The sequence below is a fragment of the Streptopelia decaocto genome (genome assembly GCF_964273445.1).
Source record: "Streptopelia decaocto genome assembly, chromosome: 6".
Lineage (NCBI taxonomy): Eukaryota > Metazoa > Chordata > Aves > Columbiformes > Columbidae > Streptopelia > Streptopelia decaocto.
This window is the reverse complement of record NC_138660.1, coordinates 25,252,069-25,272,416: the sequence shown is the minus strand read 5'-3', so window position 1 is coordinate 25,272,416 and position 20,348 is coordinate 25,252,069. Positions and strand designations below refer to the sequence as shown.

Here is a 20,348-nt window from a genome sequence, read left to right as displayed (position 1 = left end):
GAAAAGCAATTTAAGGATAGGATGAGTGAGTGGGACAGGAGCGGTGCCGGCGAGCTGGACGGCACTGGGAGCAGAGCAGGAAAGCCGAGCTCTGCCCAGGGGTTTTGGATGCTGCTCCCGTCCCACCGCTTCACCCATTTCTAAAAACCGGGTTGGTTTGTCACAGCTGGGTCCCCTGTCTTAACCACAAGCACAGCCATAATCTGGATTTCAGGAAACCCTTGCAACCCAGGGCAGGTTTGGTTTTACTAAGGGGGATACAACTAAAGCTGAGTTTAGGGTGGCTGGCACCGCTAAGGCAAGCGATGCTCATGGGCCACCTTGGCGATGCTGATGTGTGTCAGACCACACCGGTTCTGGTCAACGGGTCCAAGCAAAGGGGACCAACAGGACAATGTCACCTGCAACGAACCCCCCGGTGAGTTTGGAGCAAGCAACTGGGGCGGATCAAAATTCAGGCATGTCCCAAAAACACAAGCCCCAGAGGATGTCCTACACCCACCCCAGGCAGCAGGCTCAACAGAGGAGTCACCAAATGAGATTATTTCCCCCGTGAACCACAGCAATGTGAGACTCCAGGGGTCGATGGCCATGGGCTGGAGGTCGTACGCAAGAGTCGATACTTTCATGTACCACTTAACGCCCGCATGAGCTGTCGAGCCACCGACCGAGCAGGAAAGCGAGCTGCCACCCAACTCATGGTGGGTCTATCTCAGGGAGCAGTTCTTTCCGCAGGTACAGCAGTTAGAAACCCCTTGGAAATTATGCTGAGCCCTTCCGGGGATATTTCAGGAACCACCAATGCTGCTCTGCAACTCCAACCCCTCTTCTGATTGGGAAATCGGGACGGCATCTGAAGCACAAACCCCTCCTGCCTGGGAAGCAAATATCTCCCCTTCCTAAGAGCAACTAATTAAGCACTTTTTCCTCCTCACGCCACGCAGTGTCCCCTCAATCTAGAGAACATCAAGTGCTTATTAATTACGTCTGAAGTGGTTCTCATTAGTGCTGATGCCGCAAAAGGTTGAGTCACCCCGGGATGGGGCTGGGGGAGTTTTAGCCATGGGGCAGGGACGTGGACATACGGTCTCCTCGTGTCCGTGCCACGGCACTGGAGAACATCACACCTTGGGTGGCACTGCAGTGGTGGGATGTCCCATCGTGGAGCGGGACCCTTCCCATCCCAGAGGCAATGAGCCCCGGGGGCTGTGGTTTGGCTGACTGCTTGAGGACCGTGCCAAGGAATGGATTCGGCAAGGGAGGATGGATTCGGCGAGGGGAAGACGCCCCGACCATGGCGCAACCACTCTCCCCACATCCCTCACCAACCACAAGAGCCCCACTCATGGAATTAATTAGAAAAGTAATTAAGAGAGCTCCCCTATGAATATTTATAACAGAACGAGGCATAATTACTATTCCTCGGAGGAAAGGCACCTCCTACCCGGCCGCAGAGAGAAGGGGGGACACGCAGCACCACCCAAGGACCCGTGGCACCGGCTGCTCCCCTGTCACACGCCCCAGCGATCATGCCACCATCATCCCACGAGGCCTCAGCAAAGCTCCCTTTCCACCCTGGGGCGGCATTTTCAGCAGCAAAACATATTTTTGGCAGCCAGGTGCAATTTACTATTATTTCTATACATGAGCATCACATCCATATATTTTGTGCAATTTCTCTCTTTTAATAACACCTCCTTTCCCACCCACTGCAATTGACTTGCCCTGCTCCTGCCAAGCAGCTCTTATCAGCCCTAACCTCCGAGAGCCAGAAAACACCTAAAAAAGCAATTTCTGAAAGTTTTACCCATCTCCCTTCCTCTTATTTATTTTTTCATGCCCACGTTCTCCCTCTCCACTCTATTCTTGACATTTTCCAACCCAAACCATTCCATGATTCTACAAGCCCCGCACCAGCTCAACCCCGCGCCATGGCAGGTAACCTGCTCAAAAACCACCAGATTTTGGGAAAAAACTTTCTGTAAATGGCATGACCAAGCTGGCGCTGTGTTGGTGCCACCACTGGGGCCAATACTGATGCCCAAGGCAGGGTCTGCGGGGTGGAGAGCACCCAAAACCCCACCTCTGACAACCAGCAGTGTCTCCCTACCAAAATACCCACCAACAGCAGCAACGAGAGGGGAAAAAGAAATAGTAACGGTCTCCTCCATCCTCAACATCTGCTACGCATAAGTCAGAGCCACCCGAGATTGCGGGGATTTACTGTACACAGGCAGCTCTGGAAGCTTTTCTTAGCTGGGAACTGTAATTTGCACCTTGGGCTCTCTAAGAATAAGTTGTCTTAAATAATAATAATAATATGTGATTAAGAGCTCGTGAGTGGATGGGATGTGGAGATGGGAGGTGTGCGATAGCTCCAGGTCTCACCCTGATGCCCCCATCCCAGCCCTGCTCACCCAACATGTTCAAACTGATGCCCATGGCAAAATAGGGATGTTTGGGCTTAGCCAGACGATGATCGTCCCCAGCAGCGCCCAGAGAACCTTCTCACTGTGCCCAGAACCATTTCAAGCTTTCGAACAGATTCCCCATTTTGCAGCAGAGCAAAACCCACAAGTACCAAAATAATCTTTGTTCCCAAGGAGGGTGACGGGCCACCAAGGGGACACGTGCCAACGTGCATCAACCTGTCCCAAAGCTACAGCCAGAGCAAGTTTATTGAGCTAATGGTTTTAAGCACCTTGGTGTTATCACACCTGGATGTAAATAGGTAATATAATAAAGCAAAAAATTAAAAAATCAGATCAAAATATGCCAATATCAAGTCCCACCTCACGGGCAATTTAGCATCCAGGCTGCAGGCCCAGCAGAGTCAAGCTGGGGTAGAAACTTAATTCCTAATTCCCCTTGTATATCAGTTCCCCAGGACACCTCTGCTTTTAGACAGCAAAGCCCAGAAAGCAGAGCTGAGGTGGGACCCCCGTGCCCTGCGCTTTGCCACCCCCACCCCAAAAAGCAAGGAGAGGGCAAAGCTTTGCCCGCACGGACCAGAGCATCACGGGCAGCGATGGCCACGGCCACACCAAGCATCAAGGTGACCAGCTCACAGTTCTCTCATCCTAAAACCCCATTTTCACACGACAAATATCACACAAGTAGGGCTTAATGTGAAAAGTAAGCGATGCGGTTCACAACCACTTTTAACATACTGGGAGGTGACACCCAGGGCATCACTCCATTTGTCACCACAGGGGGGAAAATTAAAACCTCAATAATTCGCGCTGATTGAGCTTTCTTTTTCCCCTCCATCTTTCCTCGACTCGTTCCACCAACTCCACGGCTTTTTCACGGCTTCTGTTTATAGCACGCATTAAAACACCATCAGCCAAGGCCTGTTTCCCAAAGCAGGAGACCCGCAAAGCCCGAATGCAACCCCAGGGCACGGCTCCCAAACACTGAGGGATGCCAATGAGTTATTGCATGGCTTGCAAGGGGGGAAAAGCTTTTTTTTTCCTTTATTACTAGCAAACCATGGTAAAAACCACTCCTTTTTCTGATTATTATTATTACTAACCAGCTAGGGTAAAAAAATCTCAATTTTTAATTATTATTGTCTGCTGCAGCACAGCCCCAAACACAACTGAGATCCCCAGCCCTTGCAAACAAACAGCAGCAAAACATCACTGGCTGAAGCCATTCCCAAAAGAGCTCTCTCGTGACTTTAAAAAAATAAAGGAAAAAGTTATAGAAAGGCTTTAAAACTCAGCAGGCTGAGTCAGTGGCTTTGCCAGGTGCTGGCGGTTTGCAAACAGGGCTGGAACAATGCGGGCGCCCGGATCCAGCGCTTCCTCCGGCTCTGCCATTGTCCTGGAGAACAATCCCGGCCCTGGACGTGATGCTGCTGGGGTGGGAACCGGGGCTGGGGACAAAAGGGGAGGTTAAAAACCTGGGTGGGTTTTGCGGGGATGCTCGTGGCTGTGGCAGCTCCTCCGAGAGCACGTTTTTCTTCCTGTTTTGATACTGGAAGGGGGATTGGACTAGATGATCTTTTGAGGTCCCTTCCAATCCCTAACATTCTGTGATACCACTCAGAAGTTCTCATTATAGAGCAGGGAGAAATACATAAACGGCCCATGGTACAATTTGAGGAGGAAAAATATAAAACCACCATGCAGAAAAATCAAGCCCTAAGTGACAGCTCAGAGGCTGCTCCGTAACCCCTCTGAGGCCCCTGCTCACCCCGTTTCCAGAGCTATTTCCAGGTTTCTCCCTCCTTTCTGCTCTGGAGGGGGCTGGATGGTGGTGCTGAGCCCCTGGACCCCACTGGAGATTTGGGGGGCAGAGCCAGGGAGCGAGGCCTGGGCCTCCCCCCAGCCACATCCAGGACAGACAGACAGACGGTCCTTCCCCATCGCTGCGCTAGGGGAGAGAAAAGGGCTTGAATCCACCAGAGGAACATTTTGGCTAATAACATCTAATTAAGACTTCCATTAAAGCCCATCACACTCATTAAAAAAAAAGAAATTAACAAGGTTTTCCTGGACATTTCCCTCGCAAAATTATTACAGGGGTTAATGGATATCTTCATTAAGGCATAATTTAAGAAAAATCACACATTTTTTTCTGTTTTCTTTCCAATTTTTTCTTTTTTTTTTTTTTTTTGAGGCATAGCTGTTCAAACTCTTCTCCCCTGCAGTGTGGCCGTGGTAAAACTGGGCTGCCTGTTCCACCCAGTGGCAGAAGCGGGGAGATGGTTGCCAGAAGGCAAAGCCCCTGCGACAAAGGGGAGCATCACGCTGTCCCTCCAGCATCACCATGTCCCTACAGCATCACGCTGTCCCTCCAGCGTCGCCCCGTCCCTCCAGTGTCACCTTGTCCCTACAGCATCTTGCTGCCCCTACAGCATCACCCCATCCCTACAGCATCAACCCATCCCTACAGCATCAACCCATCCCTACAGCATCACGCTGTCCCTACAGCATCACCCCATCCCTCCAGCATCACGCTGTCCCTCCAGCATCACCATGTCCCTCCAGCATCACCCTGTCCCTCCAGCATCACCCCGTTCCTCCAGCATCACGCTGTCCCTCCAGCATCACCCCGACTGTCCAGCATCACACCCTGTCCCTCCAGCATCGTCCCATCCCTCCAACATCACCCTGTCCCTCCAGCATCAATCACCTTGTCCCTCCAGCATGACCCCATCCCTCCGGCATCACACCGTCCCTCTGGCATCACCCTGTCCCTCCGGCATCAATCACCTTGTCCCTACAGCATCACCCCGTCCCTACAGTGGTCACCCCCGGATTCGGGAAGAGCCGGGAGAGCTGCTACTTCCCAGCACAGCTCGGGTGGGAGAGAGGGGGCAGGAAACTTGATATTGTGCAAAAAAACATAAAAAAGGAGGAAAAGGTCTATTTTGAGCAAGGTTTGTGGCTCAGCTAAACGTGGAATAAAACACCCCACGGATGTTTCAGCTGTCGCTAAAGTGCCCCGGCTGTGCAGATGCTCTCACTTTGGGCTAAGAGCAGCTTTTTGGATGGTTCTTGTGGCCCAGGCACCCAAGCGATGCCTGGGGAGGAGCAGCCCCGACACACCGGCCACCCCATCCTGTGCCACCAAACAAGCTTCTTTAAGGAGAAAAACTTGAAATCCTACTACCTACATTTTTGCTTCAAAACCAGAGGAGAAGGATGCTCTTCCCAGCCAGCTGGGATGGCTCAGCTCCACTAAAGCAAATCCAAGAGCACAGGAAGTACATGGACCAGCAGCACGGAGAAAACAAACAACAAAAAAACCCCAAACAAACAAACACCCTAAAAAACCCAAAAAAGGGCCTTTCTGCAGACCCTGCAATACAAAGACACAGGCAAAGAGAGTGAAGAGAGCCAGTTCTCAGCACAAGCAACAATTTGAGGGGGAAAACTTCAAGTCTCCCTTTTTTGAAGAGTTAGCAAGTTATTCTGCTACTGATTATAAAATTCTTGTAATTATTATTATTTTTTAAAAATCGCTTTATAAATTCTGCACTCTGCTATTGTTTGCAGCCTCCTGTGATGGACAAATGGAGGAAATGGGTAATTATCACCAGGGCTGCTGGGTGGAAGGGGAGGATGACAGGGGAACCGGCACAGGGCTGCTCACTGCTGGTCTTTCCACTGGTGGGATGTGTCCTCCCCACTGCCCCCTTCCCCAAATCCAGCCCTCCACACACAAGGCAGGAGGGAGGGACAAACGGAGGAAGGAGATGAAGAAACCAAAAGGATGGACAAGGCCAAAATAAACCCCCCAGCTCTGGTGCATCAGTCGGCAGTTGAAGCAGGGCTGGGGGACAGGGATGCAGGGGATGCTCGGGATGCAGGGGATGCTTGAGATGCACCGGACGCTCGGGATGCAAGGGATGCTCGGGATCCAAGGGACACTTGGGATGTAGGGGATGCTCAGGATGCAGGGGATGCTCGGGATGCAGGGGACGCTCAGGATCCAAGGGACGCTTGGGATGTAGGGGATGCTTGGGATGCAGGGGACGCTTGGGATGCAAGGGATGCTCGGGATCCAAGGGACACTTGGGATGCAGGGGATGCTTGGGATGCAGGCGACGCTTGGGATGCAGGGGATGCTTGGGATGCAGGGGATGCTCAAAGAGCAGCCTCTGCATCTCAGCCCAGCTTTGATCTTATTTTGTGAGGTTTTTTCCTTTAATTTTGCCATCCCCGCTAGCTCAGATTTCCAGCTGTTGCGAGCACACAGGTGGGTTTGTTATCCTGATCATGCTACGGCAGAAATTTGCCAGGAGGGGAAAATGAAAGCGAGGCAAGCCCAGGAAGCAGCCAGACTGCTCTCTCGCTCCTTCTCCTGTAGTTTATAAATACAAAGTAAAAATTCAGCATAACACTGATTTAGACCCCAACTTTATCCTTCGCTGGCTTCTCTGTGAAATTGAGTTATCGCCTGGTACTGGGAAGGCCAGAGAGAATGTCAGCATGATTCCAGCAGATACAAACTCAGTGCCCCATCCTCAGAGTCCAAAGGGATAAAAGCTGAGAGACCCACAACTGCTGTTATTTTCTAGTGAGGTGTTACCTTGCCATCATTAGGTTTCAGAGTGAAACACCACCAGAGAAAGGGTTTAATAATTTTGCTGAAGGATAAGCACCGAAATCCACCCAGCTCATCCAAAGTCTTGAACAATATCCTCGGCCTCCCAACAATCCCCACTCCTGCTTTTCCTCCCACCTCGATGATGCATTGCACCTTGACCACGCAGGGAAGCCATAAAGCAAGGCAGAGCAAGACGAATGGGTTTAATATCAACCCGAACGGAGCACGGGCTATCGCAACCCAATGAATTATTCATTTTCGGATTCAATACCATCTCCATCTCGCATTGACCCGCAGCTCTGATGGGCACGAGGTGATGGAGAGGACGGGGCGGGCAGTCCCGCCGGGTTTTTGGGTACAACGGAGAGCAACGTGGATTCGTGCCAGCCAGGAGCTCGGCGCCAAATCCCAACCAGCAAACACATAACACGGCAAATCGATACAGAAAACCTCCCTTCACCTCATGGGGGGAACGACCCCCCTGTGACTGATGGTAAAACACAGCGGCAATCTCTTCGGGCTTCAAGATGCCCCTGATGAACACTGCGCTCTGCCTGCGCCTCCCACAAGCGCCTAAGTGCCGATAAAAGCCGGGATTAATGAGTCCCCAAGCGGCCCCGAGCTCGGCTGTTAGCGCAGACCCGCTCCGGTCTAACAGCCCCATGATGGGCACAGCCGGTGTCCCAGGGGTACGGGGAGCTCAACAATCCAACCCTCTTCTTTTCCCCACTGCTGAGAAATTAGGCCCATTTTCTCAGTCTTAAAATACCGAGGGATTTTTTAATTTCTTTTTTTTTTCCTTTCCTTGGTGATAGTTCCTGCAGGCTCGTTAAGTGGCTCATCTCAGGCTGACGAAGGCTTTGAGACAATGTCAGGAACACATGGCTCCCAGCAGCGTCACGGCGAGGCAAAGCCAGCGGGAGAGCACGAGCCCTTCAACGGCGCAAAGACAAAGAGAAAACCCAACAAATTACCATTTCTAAACCTCGCCATGTGCCACCTCCTGCCCGCAGACCTTTGGGAAGGGCTGCAGTGGGCTCAGTTCTTCCCTCTTGGTCTCCAAGGTCCATGGGAATACAAGGAGAAGCTCTATGGCAAAAAGGTGCACCCAAGCTCCCAAGAAGCTGGAGTCCAACCCCAGGTCGGGTTTTTCACTCGGTGCGGTGAATTTTCCAAAGTCCTAACGAGGAGAGGGAACACAGCCGGAGACATCGCCATGGGACAGAAAACTCAGCAATTCCCCAAAGCACAGAGGTCTGCTGGGTGCAGCTTTGGTGGCATGAACGCATCATTAGTGTTTTGGGGGTTGCACAAGAAGAAGAAACAAAAAAAGCCACAGAGACAGGTCTACCACCAACAGGTTTGCTCCTGTGCCTCCCGTATCCTGCTGTCCCTGTCCATTTGTCCTGCCCAACAACAAGAGCTGGGTAGATGCAACATGCTCCTCCCTTGGCCACATCCACCACCCCAGCCAGCGGCAGGTAGAAAGGGCAACACCACCAAAATCTGCCGCAGTTTTACATTATCGCTGTTTCCCTACATTTCTGGCAAAACGACATTATTTCCCAATGCCAGTCTTTAGCTAAAATGATTATTTATGTTTTTTCCATGATGAGAAAATGTCGTTTTGCCATAAAACCATGTGCGCTTTCCGTTTGTTTAGTCAACAGCAGAGGAACGTCTCGCCAGAAACGCTCGGTTTTGCAAAGAGCCCTCCCTCCAATGGAGCATCTCAAGGACGCAGAGGAACCCACTGGTGATTCTGCTCGACATGAAATGGCACAGACACTGGTGGTTTCCCAGTTTATGGAGCCCTGGCATGGAAGGCATCACCATCCCCACCCTGACAAGGTGGGAATGTTTATTTTCACAGTGAAAACTAACACAAGCTCCCAGGTTTAAAGCAAAAGAACCAACCAGTTTGTCCACAGCTTGAATCCCAGGCTTGCTATTTGCACGTGTCTGGAATTACAGGCCACCATGGTGGCCACCCCAAGGAGCATCACAGCCAAGCCTGGTGCCACCTGCACCATAAGAGGTCCAAGTCAGACCTCCTCTTGACATGTCCTTCCCCAAAACCTGCCCTAAAGCACTTTAACATAACCCTTTGAGCTTCTCCTCCTTCCCAACCCTTCCTCAACCTGGTGGTGCCCATTTTCTATTTGAAAAGCGCCAACAAAACCAGGTTAGTTTCTTATGCAAAAACCCCTCTTTCTTCTAAGCAGTGTGCAAAAACACCACCTTGATTTGGGAGAGGAGAAGGAATGGGCAGCAAGTCAAGATAACAGAAAAAAAAAATTAAAAATCCTCCAACGGTATTTGGGAAATATTCATCAGAACGGCGAACGGAGATGAAAAGCAGCAAGCATCATTTCCATATTCATAAGCCCGCGCTGCAGAGGACTCCAGCAGGCAGCAGCACCCTGGCGGCGTGGCTGGGGAACCCAAAATAAAACAACAAAAAAGATCATTTCCAATTAATGCCAAGAAGCAGAGCAGCTCCGCTGCAGCCGGGCCCGACGGCGGCCACCCGGCTCCCGCAGCTTGGCCGGGGAAATAACGAGGCAGATGAAAGCGGCTCGGGCGGCGCTTTGAAGGCAGCGGATGAGACGGGAGGTTCCCCGCGAGCACCGGCGTCCCGGCCACGCTTTGGCCGCTCACCGAGAAGCCACGGGTTGCCCACCGCTCCCAAATCCCGCTCCCCGGAGCAAAACCGCGTCAGGGCACGTTCAGAGCCAGTCTCAAAACGGCTGTTTCCCCAAAACAGCTCGTTTGAGGACCAACAGTTTGTTAAGCTGTCATGGTTTAACCCGAGTTAGTAATACAACCATGATAGCTGCTCGCTCACCCCCTATCCCTCCCAATATGGGAGAGAATCAAAAGTGAATGGAGAAAATTGTATTGAGATAAACACAGTTTAATAAAACAACAAAATACTAATACACTACTAGTAAATATATATATAAAATAGAAATAAAAAATACTCAAGGCAATTCCTCATGAACTCTGTCCACCACCCAGCAGCCGGTCCCAGGGAGCCGCACTCCAGTCCCGAAAAGAGGTAAAAAGGAAAAAGGCAGAAAGACTCAGAGGCCTCTGCAAAATGGCAAAATGCTGAACTAAATGTCCCCAACCAAAACTCCCCCAACTCCAACAAAACAAGTGAAGGAAAAAATGCACACAAGAGAAAACACCTAAGAGAGAGCTGGGAAGGTCCCCACTCTTCTTACATATGAAGCATGATGCTAATGGGCTGGAATACTCTTATTGATCAGTCTGGGTGTCAGTCCAGCTCTGCCCCATCCATCCCCCCTTCCTCAATGCCTCACACCTGTGGGCAGAGCACTCAGAACATCCTTGGCTCTCAGACATTAAAATTAAAAACATCAACTCTGTGCTGGGGTGTTTTCTCTTGTTCTCAAACTAAGTCCAAATAATGAGAGTGCTACCTATGAAAAAGAAAGGTTTCTAACTGCATGAAGAATATTAACTCATTTTCAGTCAAACCAGCACATAAGCATAGCTTGAAGACAACAAGAGCGCCTCGTTAGCCAAGGCCAAGCTTACCTTTGCAGGCCACGTTGTTCTCCGGCTCGTAGCCAGCCTTGCAGGTGCAGCGGCCGATGGGGACCATCCACTCGCCATCCCCGTTGCAGTACAGTTTGATGGGCACGTCCACCTCCTCGGCGTTGGGGATGCAGGTGCCGCGGGCGGTCACCAGAGAGGTGCTCTCCGCTCCCGTCATCGTCTCCGGGAAGATGGCGAAGTTCTGCACCACGCTGGGGCACTTCTTGAAGAAGACCCTGACAGACAGCAGAGACATGCAAGCCCCGTAGTCCTGGAATGCCAGGTAGAAGCCGTTGCGGGTCAGGGGCCCGAAGCTTCTCACTTCTGTGTTCACCTTCATCAACCTGCCACCAAAGTCCACCTGGGAGAAGCTCTCGTCAGCAGCAATGGTGTCCACTTTGAGGTAGGGTGCTTCTGTCCAGAAGGTGGACTTCTTGGTGGCAATGACAGAGTCCGTCTCGTAGTAGTAGAGGTTGAAGGTCTCCTTGCAGGAGCCGGGGACGTTGGGGAGGCTGCTGCAGTCCCGCACTGTGAAGCGCATCTCGGTGTAGATGCGATGAGCCCCGCGTCGGTTGATGAAGGTGGTGAGGAGCCAGTTGTTCTGGTTGGGCTCGAAGACGTTGCACACCTGGTAGGTACGGATGGTGTTGAGGTTTTCGTCGTAGCCGCTGACTTCTTCCCACTGCAGAAGGAAGGGAGAAGCAATGAGAGGGGGGCAGGGGGACCGGTGGTGACCCATGAGCTCACCCTGCACAGGGCAGGGCTGGAAGGAGAATCCCAAAGCCCCAAAGGGGACTAGGAACATGGTCATGGACATACAACTCATGCAGAAACACCCCTTGGGCCAACATCAGAATAAATCCTCACCTTCTTGCCCCTGCACGCCTCTCCCCACCTGATGCTAAAACATCTTTTCCACGTGGGCAACCACCTGAGTTGCCCTGAGAAGATGTAAAAATGAGATGAAAGCTGGTCTGGGCACCCCGAGATGGGAAGGAAAGCAGTACATGGGGCTACGGCTTCATTAGAGCCCGACCAGCATGTGGGCTGGAGAGCAAGTCTGACCCCGGGCTCTCGGCATGATAGGATCATTTCCCCCGGCAAAGAAAACTAACTAAATAAAACATTACCGCCACGGAGAGAGGGAATATAGATTTGCAATTCGATTTATAGAAGGGCATTAATATAATCCAGGCTACAATTTCAATTAAGGGACAGCGGCAAACTGTGAATAGTCTATGATGGCATTAGAGTCCTACAGACAGATTTACAACCTCATAATCCATTCATTTTAACTAATCCATGTTTACAGTCTCCTCATAACAGCATTATTCATATGGCAATCTTTAAGCAGCAAGCTGAATATCATGCATAATTTCCGGGAGCGACGCTATAGCAGCACTTGCATTTATTTGTGCTTACGTGGGGACACAACGGCAGGGGGGTGACACCGATCTGCCCCGGGTTGTTGAGTCTCCCCAAAGAGCTGATGCACCACAACCAACCCTACAACCAGACCTTGCCCTCTTCCATTTTCTATTCAACAACCACCTTCCTCACCTGGCTTCTCCCCTGGAAACCGCAGCCCTGATCGCAGGTTTTTGTTTTGTTTTCAAAGCAGGGTTCTCTACATGCTGCCAACAAGCGCAGCAGAACGTTTGCTTTCGGGTCCACCTCCTCAGCTCTGCTCAGTTTAAGCAAAGATCAGAGCTCAAGGTTGCACGCTGTCGTTGAGCAATGTTTACCAGAGCAGCAATCAAACCTCACGCATCCAGCTGAGCGCTCTCCTTTCTCATCCCACGCTGCAAAAAAACCCCTCTCCACCCTGGGTAAGATGTGTGGATTCAACGCCCTTTCATTACCAGACGCCTTTTCACATCAGGGTCCTTCCCAAGCGAGGAGGTTGCATTGTTTCTATTCCCACATGGGCTTTGAATTCCGGCCCTGCCGTCCAATTAACGTCAGACAAGTTCTCTTCCAGCGCTCGTGAAAAGCCACTTGGAAATCTTGTGAGGGTTTGGGGCCGGATCCTGATGCCTCCTTGGCTTGAGCGCTCCTGCAAACGGGCACTGAAGAGCAGCAGGTCTGAAAGCCCCCATGACTGAAAGCCCCCCGGTGACATCGATGCTCTAACAGTGACAAATGCATCATTTTGACAAGATCCCGCTAAATAATTCACAGAGAGCTGGGGATTAAGACAATGTTTTCCTCTATCTCTGCTGAGATTTAAAGCACGCCCAGCGAGGAGAGCAGCGGGAGAGCTCAGGTCCCAGTCCCTGGGGAGCACACCAGACATGGGTGATGATCTGCAAACCCTCCCTGGACAAGCCTCACACAAATAGTGGCCGTTACCACCAGACAAGCCAAGGAACAGCACAAATCTGCCCTCAAATATTTGTTGTGAACAGGACAAACCCTAAAACCCAGTGTTGCAACTCGTAAAGACCACTGCGTGCCTGGAGCGAGAGGAAGATATTGCTGATTTTCAGCTGGCATCCAGTTTACTCCAAAACCTGCCATGGCTGGGACATAGTGCCTGCCTGAGGGTTCACTTGGGGAGTCCCAAATGCACTTTAAGATGCTCCATATCCACCCATCCAAGCACCTGGCACTACTGAAAAAAGCCCAGTCCACAAGCAAGGGGACTTCGCAGGGGAAGTCGTACTCCAACATGCACTACGGACTAACTCTGTCTTTAAATAAAGGACCCAGTATTTTAAAATACTTTGTGGAAGATCTAACATACACTCCTGTAAAGGAGAAGACTCACCAGTAACTCTGAGAGGAGCAAGAGACAGAGGATTAATGCCCGATCAGCACACGGACAGGCTTAGGTCACCCTGCAAGGCAGGGCAGGGTCAGGGATGGGGATCTGGGATGCACAGAGGGATGCACACAGAGGGATGCAGGGATGCGCACGGAGGGATGCAGGGATCCACAGAGGGTTGCAGGGATTCGTGGAGTGACACAGGGATGTGCAGCAGGATGCAGGGATGCACGTGGAGGGATGCAGGGATGCATGTGGAGGGATGCCCGGAGGGATGGAGGGATGCGCAAGGTGATGCAGGGATGCATAGGGGGATGCAGGGATGTGCACGGAGGGATGCGCAGAGGGTTACAGGGATGTGTGGAGTGATGCAAGGATGCACAGAAGGATGCAGGGATGCAGACGGAGAGATGCAGGGATGCACAGGGGGATGCAGGGATACACATGGAGTGACACAGATTATGCGCAGAGGGATGCAGGGATGCACATGGAGGGATGCAGGGATGCGCACGGAGGGATGCAGGGATGTTGGCTGGAAAGAGGCTTCGTTCTGCTGCTCCGCAGAGGACAAGACTGCTGTGGCCTTAGAACATAAGCTCCCTGTCTGCCTTGCCTGGGCTTTCAGCAATAGCAGCTGCGGGCAGCTATTCACGCAGTCCCTCACATTTTGCCAGCATTTTATTTGGGCCCAGATTTTTCTCAACGCAATTCAAGGGCCTCTGATGTGCCTGGAAAGGATTTTTCACCTGCTGCGTGTATGGTTCAGCTCTGGTGCTGCTGTGCAACCTCATTTCTCTGGAGGACCTGGCCAAGACAGTCACGGCCTAACAAAGCCAGGGGCTGGCATCCTTCCCCATTTTGTGCCACGTCCTGGAGGCCACAGGGACAGTCCCTGTGGCTGTCCCCATCCCTGCCCGTCCCACCACAATGCCCATCCATCAACCCGCATCCCTCCCACCACTGCTCCTCTCCCCACCGACTCCATCTCTCACTTTCTCTGTGAGGGGAATGTGAGTCAGGTTATTTTATGCTTCCATTCCTCAAAGGCTCGTATTATATAAAAAAAAGATGTTTTAAGTGCCTCAGGGTGTTTTGTTCCTCATTACTTCATAAAAGTGACATTAATAGCCAGGGAAGAGCACTGCCGAGTGCAATTACGGATGATGTTCCAGGTATGAAAGCTGTTTTGAGCTTGCTAATGTTTCCTAATTACAAGCCTTTTGGCACAGGGAGAGGGAAGGCGTGAGAGAAGGGACAGAGAGCGGTGACAAGGCCGGACCCTTCACTTGGGAGAAGGACAGGCAGGGGAGGAGAGAGCATAGGGATGGAGAAAAGCTCCATTTTCACCAAGATCCCAGGACGTTGCTGCTCCTGCTGTGAATTCCCCAGCTCCCCAGCAGCGTTTCGAGAAGAATAACGTGAACCTCGCAAGATGACGTTTGGATCGAGGGCCACTTACCCCCGATGGAGGGTTGGCGGTCCAGCCCAGCTCGGCCGTCGCCGTCCGCGTATCCATCAGGGTTTCTGAGGAAACACAAGAAAAGCAAAGCAGATTAGTTTCTCCCCATGTTTTTGATGACGTTATAAGTGCAGAGCCACAGAAAAACATTTGGTTGCCTTCAGGGAGCGCGGCATCCAACCCTTGGAGTTGCTCAGAAATAAAGCAGCAGGTGCCCTAATGCATCTAATGAACCAAGGGCAAGACAAGAGTCTACAAGCTGTACCACAGCTGACTTTTCCCTACTTTCATTCTTTAAAAAGTAAAAGGCGGAACACACGACAAGAATAACGGCGAGAGTAACAACATATAGAAACAGATGGGGAAAAATCCTCCAGGTTTTATTTATTTGTTTGCAGCAAGCAGACATGCAGATTGATTTCCTCGATTCCCGTGTCTCGACCAAACAGGGGATGTGTCACCAGCGGCTGGCACAGCCGAGCATCCCCCGTCCCGCCATGGTCCCAGATACTCAGGGCAGTTTTGCAGCGCCAGGAAAAGGGGCCCAACCAGAGAAATAAAGGTCAGGAAATAAAACTCAGCCCAGGAACACAAGCTGCCGCCGGACGGCTGCTTTTAATCTCTCCACACCCAATCACGGTGATCACAAGCGGGAAACGAGGCTCCTATTAATCTTCCCACCCCTCCCTTTGCCGCTGGAGGAGAGTGACCGGGAACTCCCTGCCCTGGCACCAGCGATAAACCTTCCCCCCTCCCAAAATCCACCACCCAGCCTGGCTCCCTGGGGCGAGCAGAGGCCAGAGAGGGAGCAAAAGGCTGCAGGGGGGCTTGCAAAGCTTCTGCACCCCTAAATCGGTCCTGGGATGCTGCTTCAAAGCCCCCAGCCTGTTGCAGACGTGCTTTGCGGGGTGTTTTGCACGGGACATCCAAACCTCCAGTGAGTTTCTGCTCCCACCACCACCAAGCCTTCCCTCCCTTGCCAACAGCCACGCGCCTCATTACACAACCATTAATTAAACCCCTGTCAAACGAGCAGGCAGGTGTGCCCATGCGCAAATCGATGCAAAGGTGGAAGCGAACGGCCAGGCAAACATCTCCCTGTGGGGTTATGTGGGAGGGATGCCCGGAGAGCCCCCCAAATCCTTGGCGTTTCTCCCTGTGGGAAGCAGGGTATCCTCATGCTGTGCAGGGGAAACTGAGGCAATAAGTTAGGACAGACCCAGCTACAGGAAAGTCCCTTCTTGCAAGGGTCGGTTCAGACAGGATTTTCGCTCCATCATCTCCCTTCCTGTCCCGTGCACTTACAGCTTCCTTCCCTGGGCGTTGTTTTTTGGCTTTTTTGGTGGGGCGATGACAGGGGAATGTTACTGTTGATAAAACACGGCTGCGGTGCGGGACGGCGGCACGTGAGGACCGGCTCTGCTCCCAAGTGCCACCGCTCCCCTCCCAAAATCTCACCCCGTCCCTCCCCAAAGGCTCCAGAATTGGGAAACAAAGCAGGAAAGCGCAGCAGCAAAGCCAGCACGGCACCTCCCGAAGCAACAGGCTTCAAAATAACTAAATAAAAAGAGAAATACGTGAATAAATTGGAAAGAACCACAGAGAAGCTTTCACCACGGAGCTTTCCTGAGACACAAGGGAACCGCGTGGCCGGTGGCCAGGGAGGTCACAACTTGCAGTTTCCACCGCAGATGCATAGAAACACATCAACAACTCCAGATGTTGCTGAAGGAGTTTGCCAAGCAAAGGAAAAAGATCCGAGAGCCACCCACCGTTAAAAACCTGACCCTCTGCAGAACATCTCCTGCCTCGGCTCCCAGGGACTGTGCCACAAACAAGAGTAGCCATAACCTGGCAAAATAGCGTGGTTTGGTTGGGTTTTTTTAATGAAATAAAACAGTTAAATCTCCCTTTCAGCTCAGCTTCCTGCTGAGCTCACCCAAACCCCACAGCTGCAGTGGTTCTGGCACTAAAAGGACTGGGCTGAGCAACTTCCCATTGACCTCCAATGTTTCCTCTCGGAGGAAACCTTGAGTTTTACTTCATTTTCTGTGACTTTGGGGGAAACCCCAGAGGGACAATCTATGGCTGAGGCTGCCGAGCACCCTCCTGCAGCAAGGGGAGGGTTTACAGACACTGGTGTCCCTCACCCCAAGATCCTGCAGAGAAAAGGGGGACGCTATGGGGCTCCCAGCACCCACATCTCCATCTAGGGGCTGCAAAACACCAGTGGCGGGACAAAGGGATCACCCTCAACTCCAGCCAGCCATCAATTGGAAGAGGGCAAACGAGCAGCAGGCAGTAAAACCCCTTTGCTCTGCACGCTAACAAAGGGATTAACATGGACCAGAGCCTGAGCATCGTTAATCAAGCAGAGAAGCTGCACAGACACCTTGCGCCTCTCCTACGTCCTGCTGCGAGGACCAGCCCTCATTATTTGGCTCTGGGTATTAATTAAAGCCCCCGCCTTGCCTGCTCAAGGTACTGCTCCTGCCAGGATGCTCAGGGGATGCTCTGACCGTGCAGATGCCCAGGGGATGCTCTGATGGGGAAGGAGCTCAACACACTCCCTTAGAGGAGATTTTGGGACCTGAGGCTGCACCAAAGGCAGCGGACCAGGCTGCGATGGCTGCAGCCCTCGTTACGGAGAAGATGAGCTCTGCTACGGCGAGCTGAGCTCTCTCAGAGTGAAGAATCTTCAGCTGTATACAGTAGATTTTCTTTAATGGACACATTACTTTAAACTAAGCCTTCGCCATCTGTTCCAGTCCCTAATTATCAATACAAAAACAAACGTCTACTCACAATTACACTCGTAACGAGTAAAGATGCCAGCAATTAGAATGCACCAGCACCCTCACCGCCGAGCAGCGCGTCCATCTGTGACAGCGCCGGCGCAATGCGGGCGGGAGGACCCGGGCACAGGGGTGCGAGATGCAGCCGATGCTCGCGGAGGGATGAGCTGCATCCCAGAGGAGCAAAGGGTGGGCTGGTATCATGCAAGCAGCAAGGGGAACATAAGATATTTGGGGTGAGAGTAGCCAGGCGTAGAGCAAGGCAATGCAGGATCCACCACAGGAGCCATCGTTTCACAGCAGATGATGCCACCTTGCCAAACACTCTCCCCAAGAGGATTTAAGGATTTCAACCCTTCCGAACCACCCCAAAACAAAGCTGAGCTTGTTTCCCAAAATCCCCACTCTGAAAGCAAGTTCCAGACCTCGCCAGCATGGAGGGCTCCTGCCGAGTCCCACCACGAGAATATGTGATTGCTCCCCAGCAAGAAGCGAGCTCTGGCTATGGGCAGAGAGAAACAGAGGCAAGGAGGCTAACCTTCTTGTCATATGGAAAGAAACAGATATAACAACAAATTTTCTGCTTGGGGAGGCCACAAAGAAACTTCTGCTCCTTAAGAGATGCCTCGGGGACACGGTCCCTCTCCCAAAGCCAGCAAGCAGCAGCTCTCGCTCCTGCAAGAAGATAACGGCAGGAGCCAGCCGCAGGCACTCGAAAGCAAATGCTTGGGCATATGTAGAGAGACGCAGGCATGCCTAAGACAACCAAGAGGAAAGAGACAGAAATTAAGCAAAATAAGGAGAGAGAAGGCTTGCTAACAACAGATGGGAAGAGGGAGATTTGGCAAGGATGCCAGTTGCTGGAAATAAGCCCCCCCGAGATGCATGGGGAGTGTGTGTGTCGATGGCCGAACCTTCAGAGGGAGAGGGGAGACAGAAGGGAATCAGGGACAGAGGATGCTCCATGGGTGGTTTCTTGAGACTGATCCCGATGATGCTGAGCAAGCAGCGATGGGTTGAGGGCAAGGTCCAGCCCCCCGGGCAGTGCCAGCCCCATAGCACAACTTTCTGAAGGCACACAACAGCAAGACTTTTTCCCTCCATAAGCAAAGCACTGTATTTCCCCCTGAGTTTCATGCTCATAAACGCCAAGCTTTCTCTCTACCCCCTCTTTCTCTCGCAAAAGCTTCAGCAAAAAATCAGCCCAAGGCAAGCGCACAGCTTGGGAAGCTTCTGTCCAAGTTTGGTGACATTATCGGGGAAAGGGAACAATAGAGAAACAGAGCCAAGACGCTTTATTACAAAGACTACTGCTAAGTAACATTAACCGCTATGATGCCACGAGCTCTGCCTCCCCCCGGCTGCCGTGGCTTAAAGCCGAGCCCAGATCGCATCACGCTTTTCATCACCGCTACCCGTGGTTTGCATCACACCGCTTGATGCCAACGCAAAGAAAGTCCCGCGGGTGCCGGGGGAATAATCTCAATTTAAAATCTTATGATTGCCTATAGATGTAGGGGTCCAAGCACACACCAGGAGGCTGCCCGAATAACCCCAGGTTGCTCCCCATGACCGTGCTTCCAACCAAAACATCTAAGGTTTCGATAAACCCTGAACTTGGGGTGAAGCCGAGAATAAGCAGAAACATCAGATCCATGTGGTGATAAGCTGCTGGGCGCACACCCCACCCCAGAAATTCTCTTCTACAGAGGTTTCCCCATCGGGTTCCTGCCCCTAAGTGGGATGGAGCATCGCTGCTCGCCCCGGTGAACGTCGTGACATCTCCAGAGGGTTTAATGACAGCGTTGGAGAGGCGGGTAAAGCAGGACCAGCCTCTTCCTTTGATAAGCCCTGATGCTCTTCACAGCTACCCGAGAGCTGCCGAAAGCGCCGCTGACAGTGTCTGCACGCTTTCAATCAAAAATATTACAGCAACAACTAATTACGTCCCATCATTCCCATGGCTCTCTGCCTTTAATGGTGGATTTTGCTGCTACAGAACGAGGGTGAAACTGCTCTGGAAGTGCATAACAAGCTCTCCCCATCAATCTCCCGCAGGTTCGTTATGAGGAATTACCCGCTGAGTAACAAACCCGGTTGAGAAGGGAGAGGATGCGCTAAACAACAATAAAGCCAGTCAACACAAAATATGTATTTTAAAGGGAAACGCTGATGCTTTGGGGTCTGTATGAACCTTTTGGGCGAGAGGAGCAGCCGTGCCCGCTCTGCAAAGACATCTCAGGCATCACACCACCAGCCAGCGGGAGAAGACCTGCGGTGGCCAAAAAACACCCACTTTCCATTGGAAAAGGAATATATACATATATATATATATATATACATATATATATATATATATATATATATATATTAGCCAAGGCCGAGCGTGCTGTGTGGATCTGCAAGGGGATGCATTAAGCTGCGGCCGCACAGCACAGCCCCGGCCCTCCTCTGGGATCCCCCGTCAATGCCATGGATTTCATGAAGATGCATCACAGCAGGGCGGGCAATAACTTAATGAAGCTCAGATTTGGGGGGGGGGGGGGTGGAACGGTTTGCTCAGCAACTATATAACAACTTTATCAATAAGCCGCTGCCTGCTGTGACTGCCGGATGAAACGCTCTAATTACAAGCGGCGAACACCATCCTTAAGAGGATATAGTAAATTGGAATATGTTGGGTGATGTGTCTGGAAGC

At 51.7% G+C, this 20,348-nt stretch overlaps 1 protein-coding gene across 2 annotated transcripts in view; it reads right to left on the bottom strand.

Moving 5' to 3' along the window:
- EPHB1 (EPH receptor B1) overlaps positions 1–20,348 on the bottom strand; it is a 70,195-nt gene that overhangs the window by 32,213 nt on the left and 17,634 nt on the right. For both annotated transcript variants that reach the window (XM_082054945.1, XM_082054946.1), the window contains exons 2-3: positions 14,856–14,920; positions 10,630–11,311 (exon numbers count right to left, since the gene is read on the bottom strand). In XM_082054945.1, coding sequence (XP_081911071.1) covers positions 10,630–11,311; positions 14,856–14,920 — 747 coding nt within the window. The remainder of the gene's footprint in view (positions 1–10,629; positions 11,312–14,855; positions 14,921–20,348) is intronic.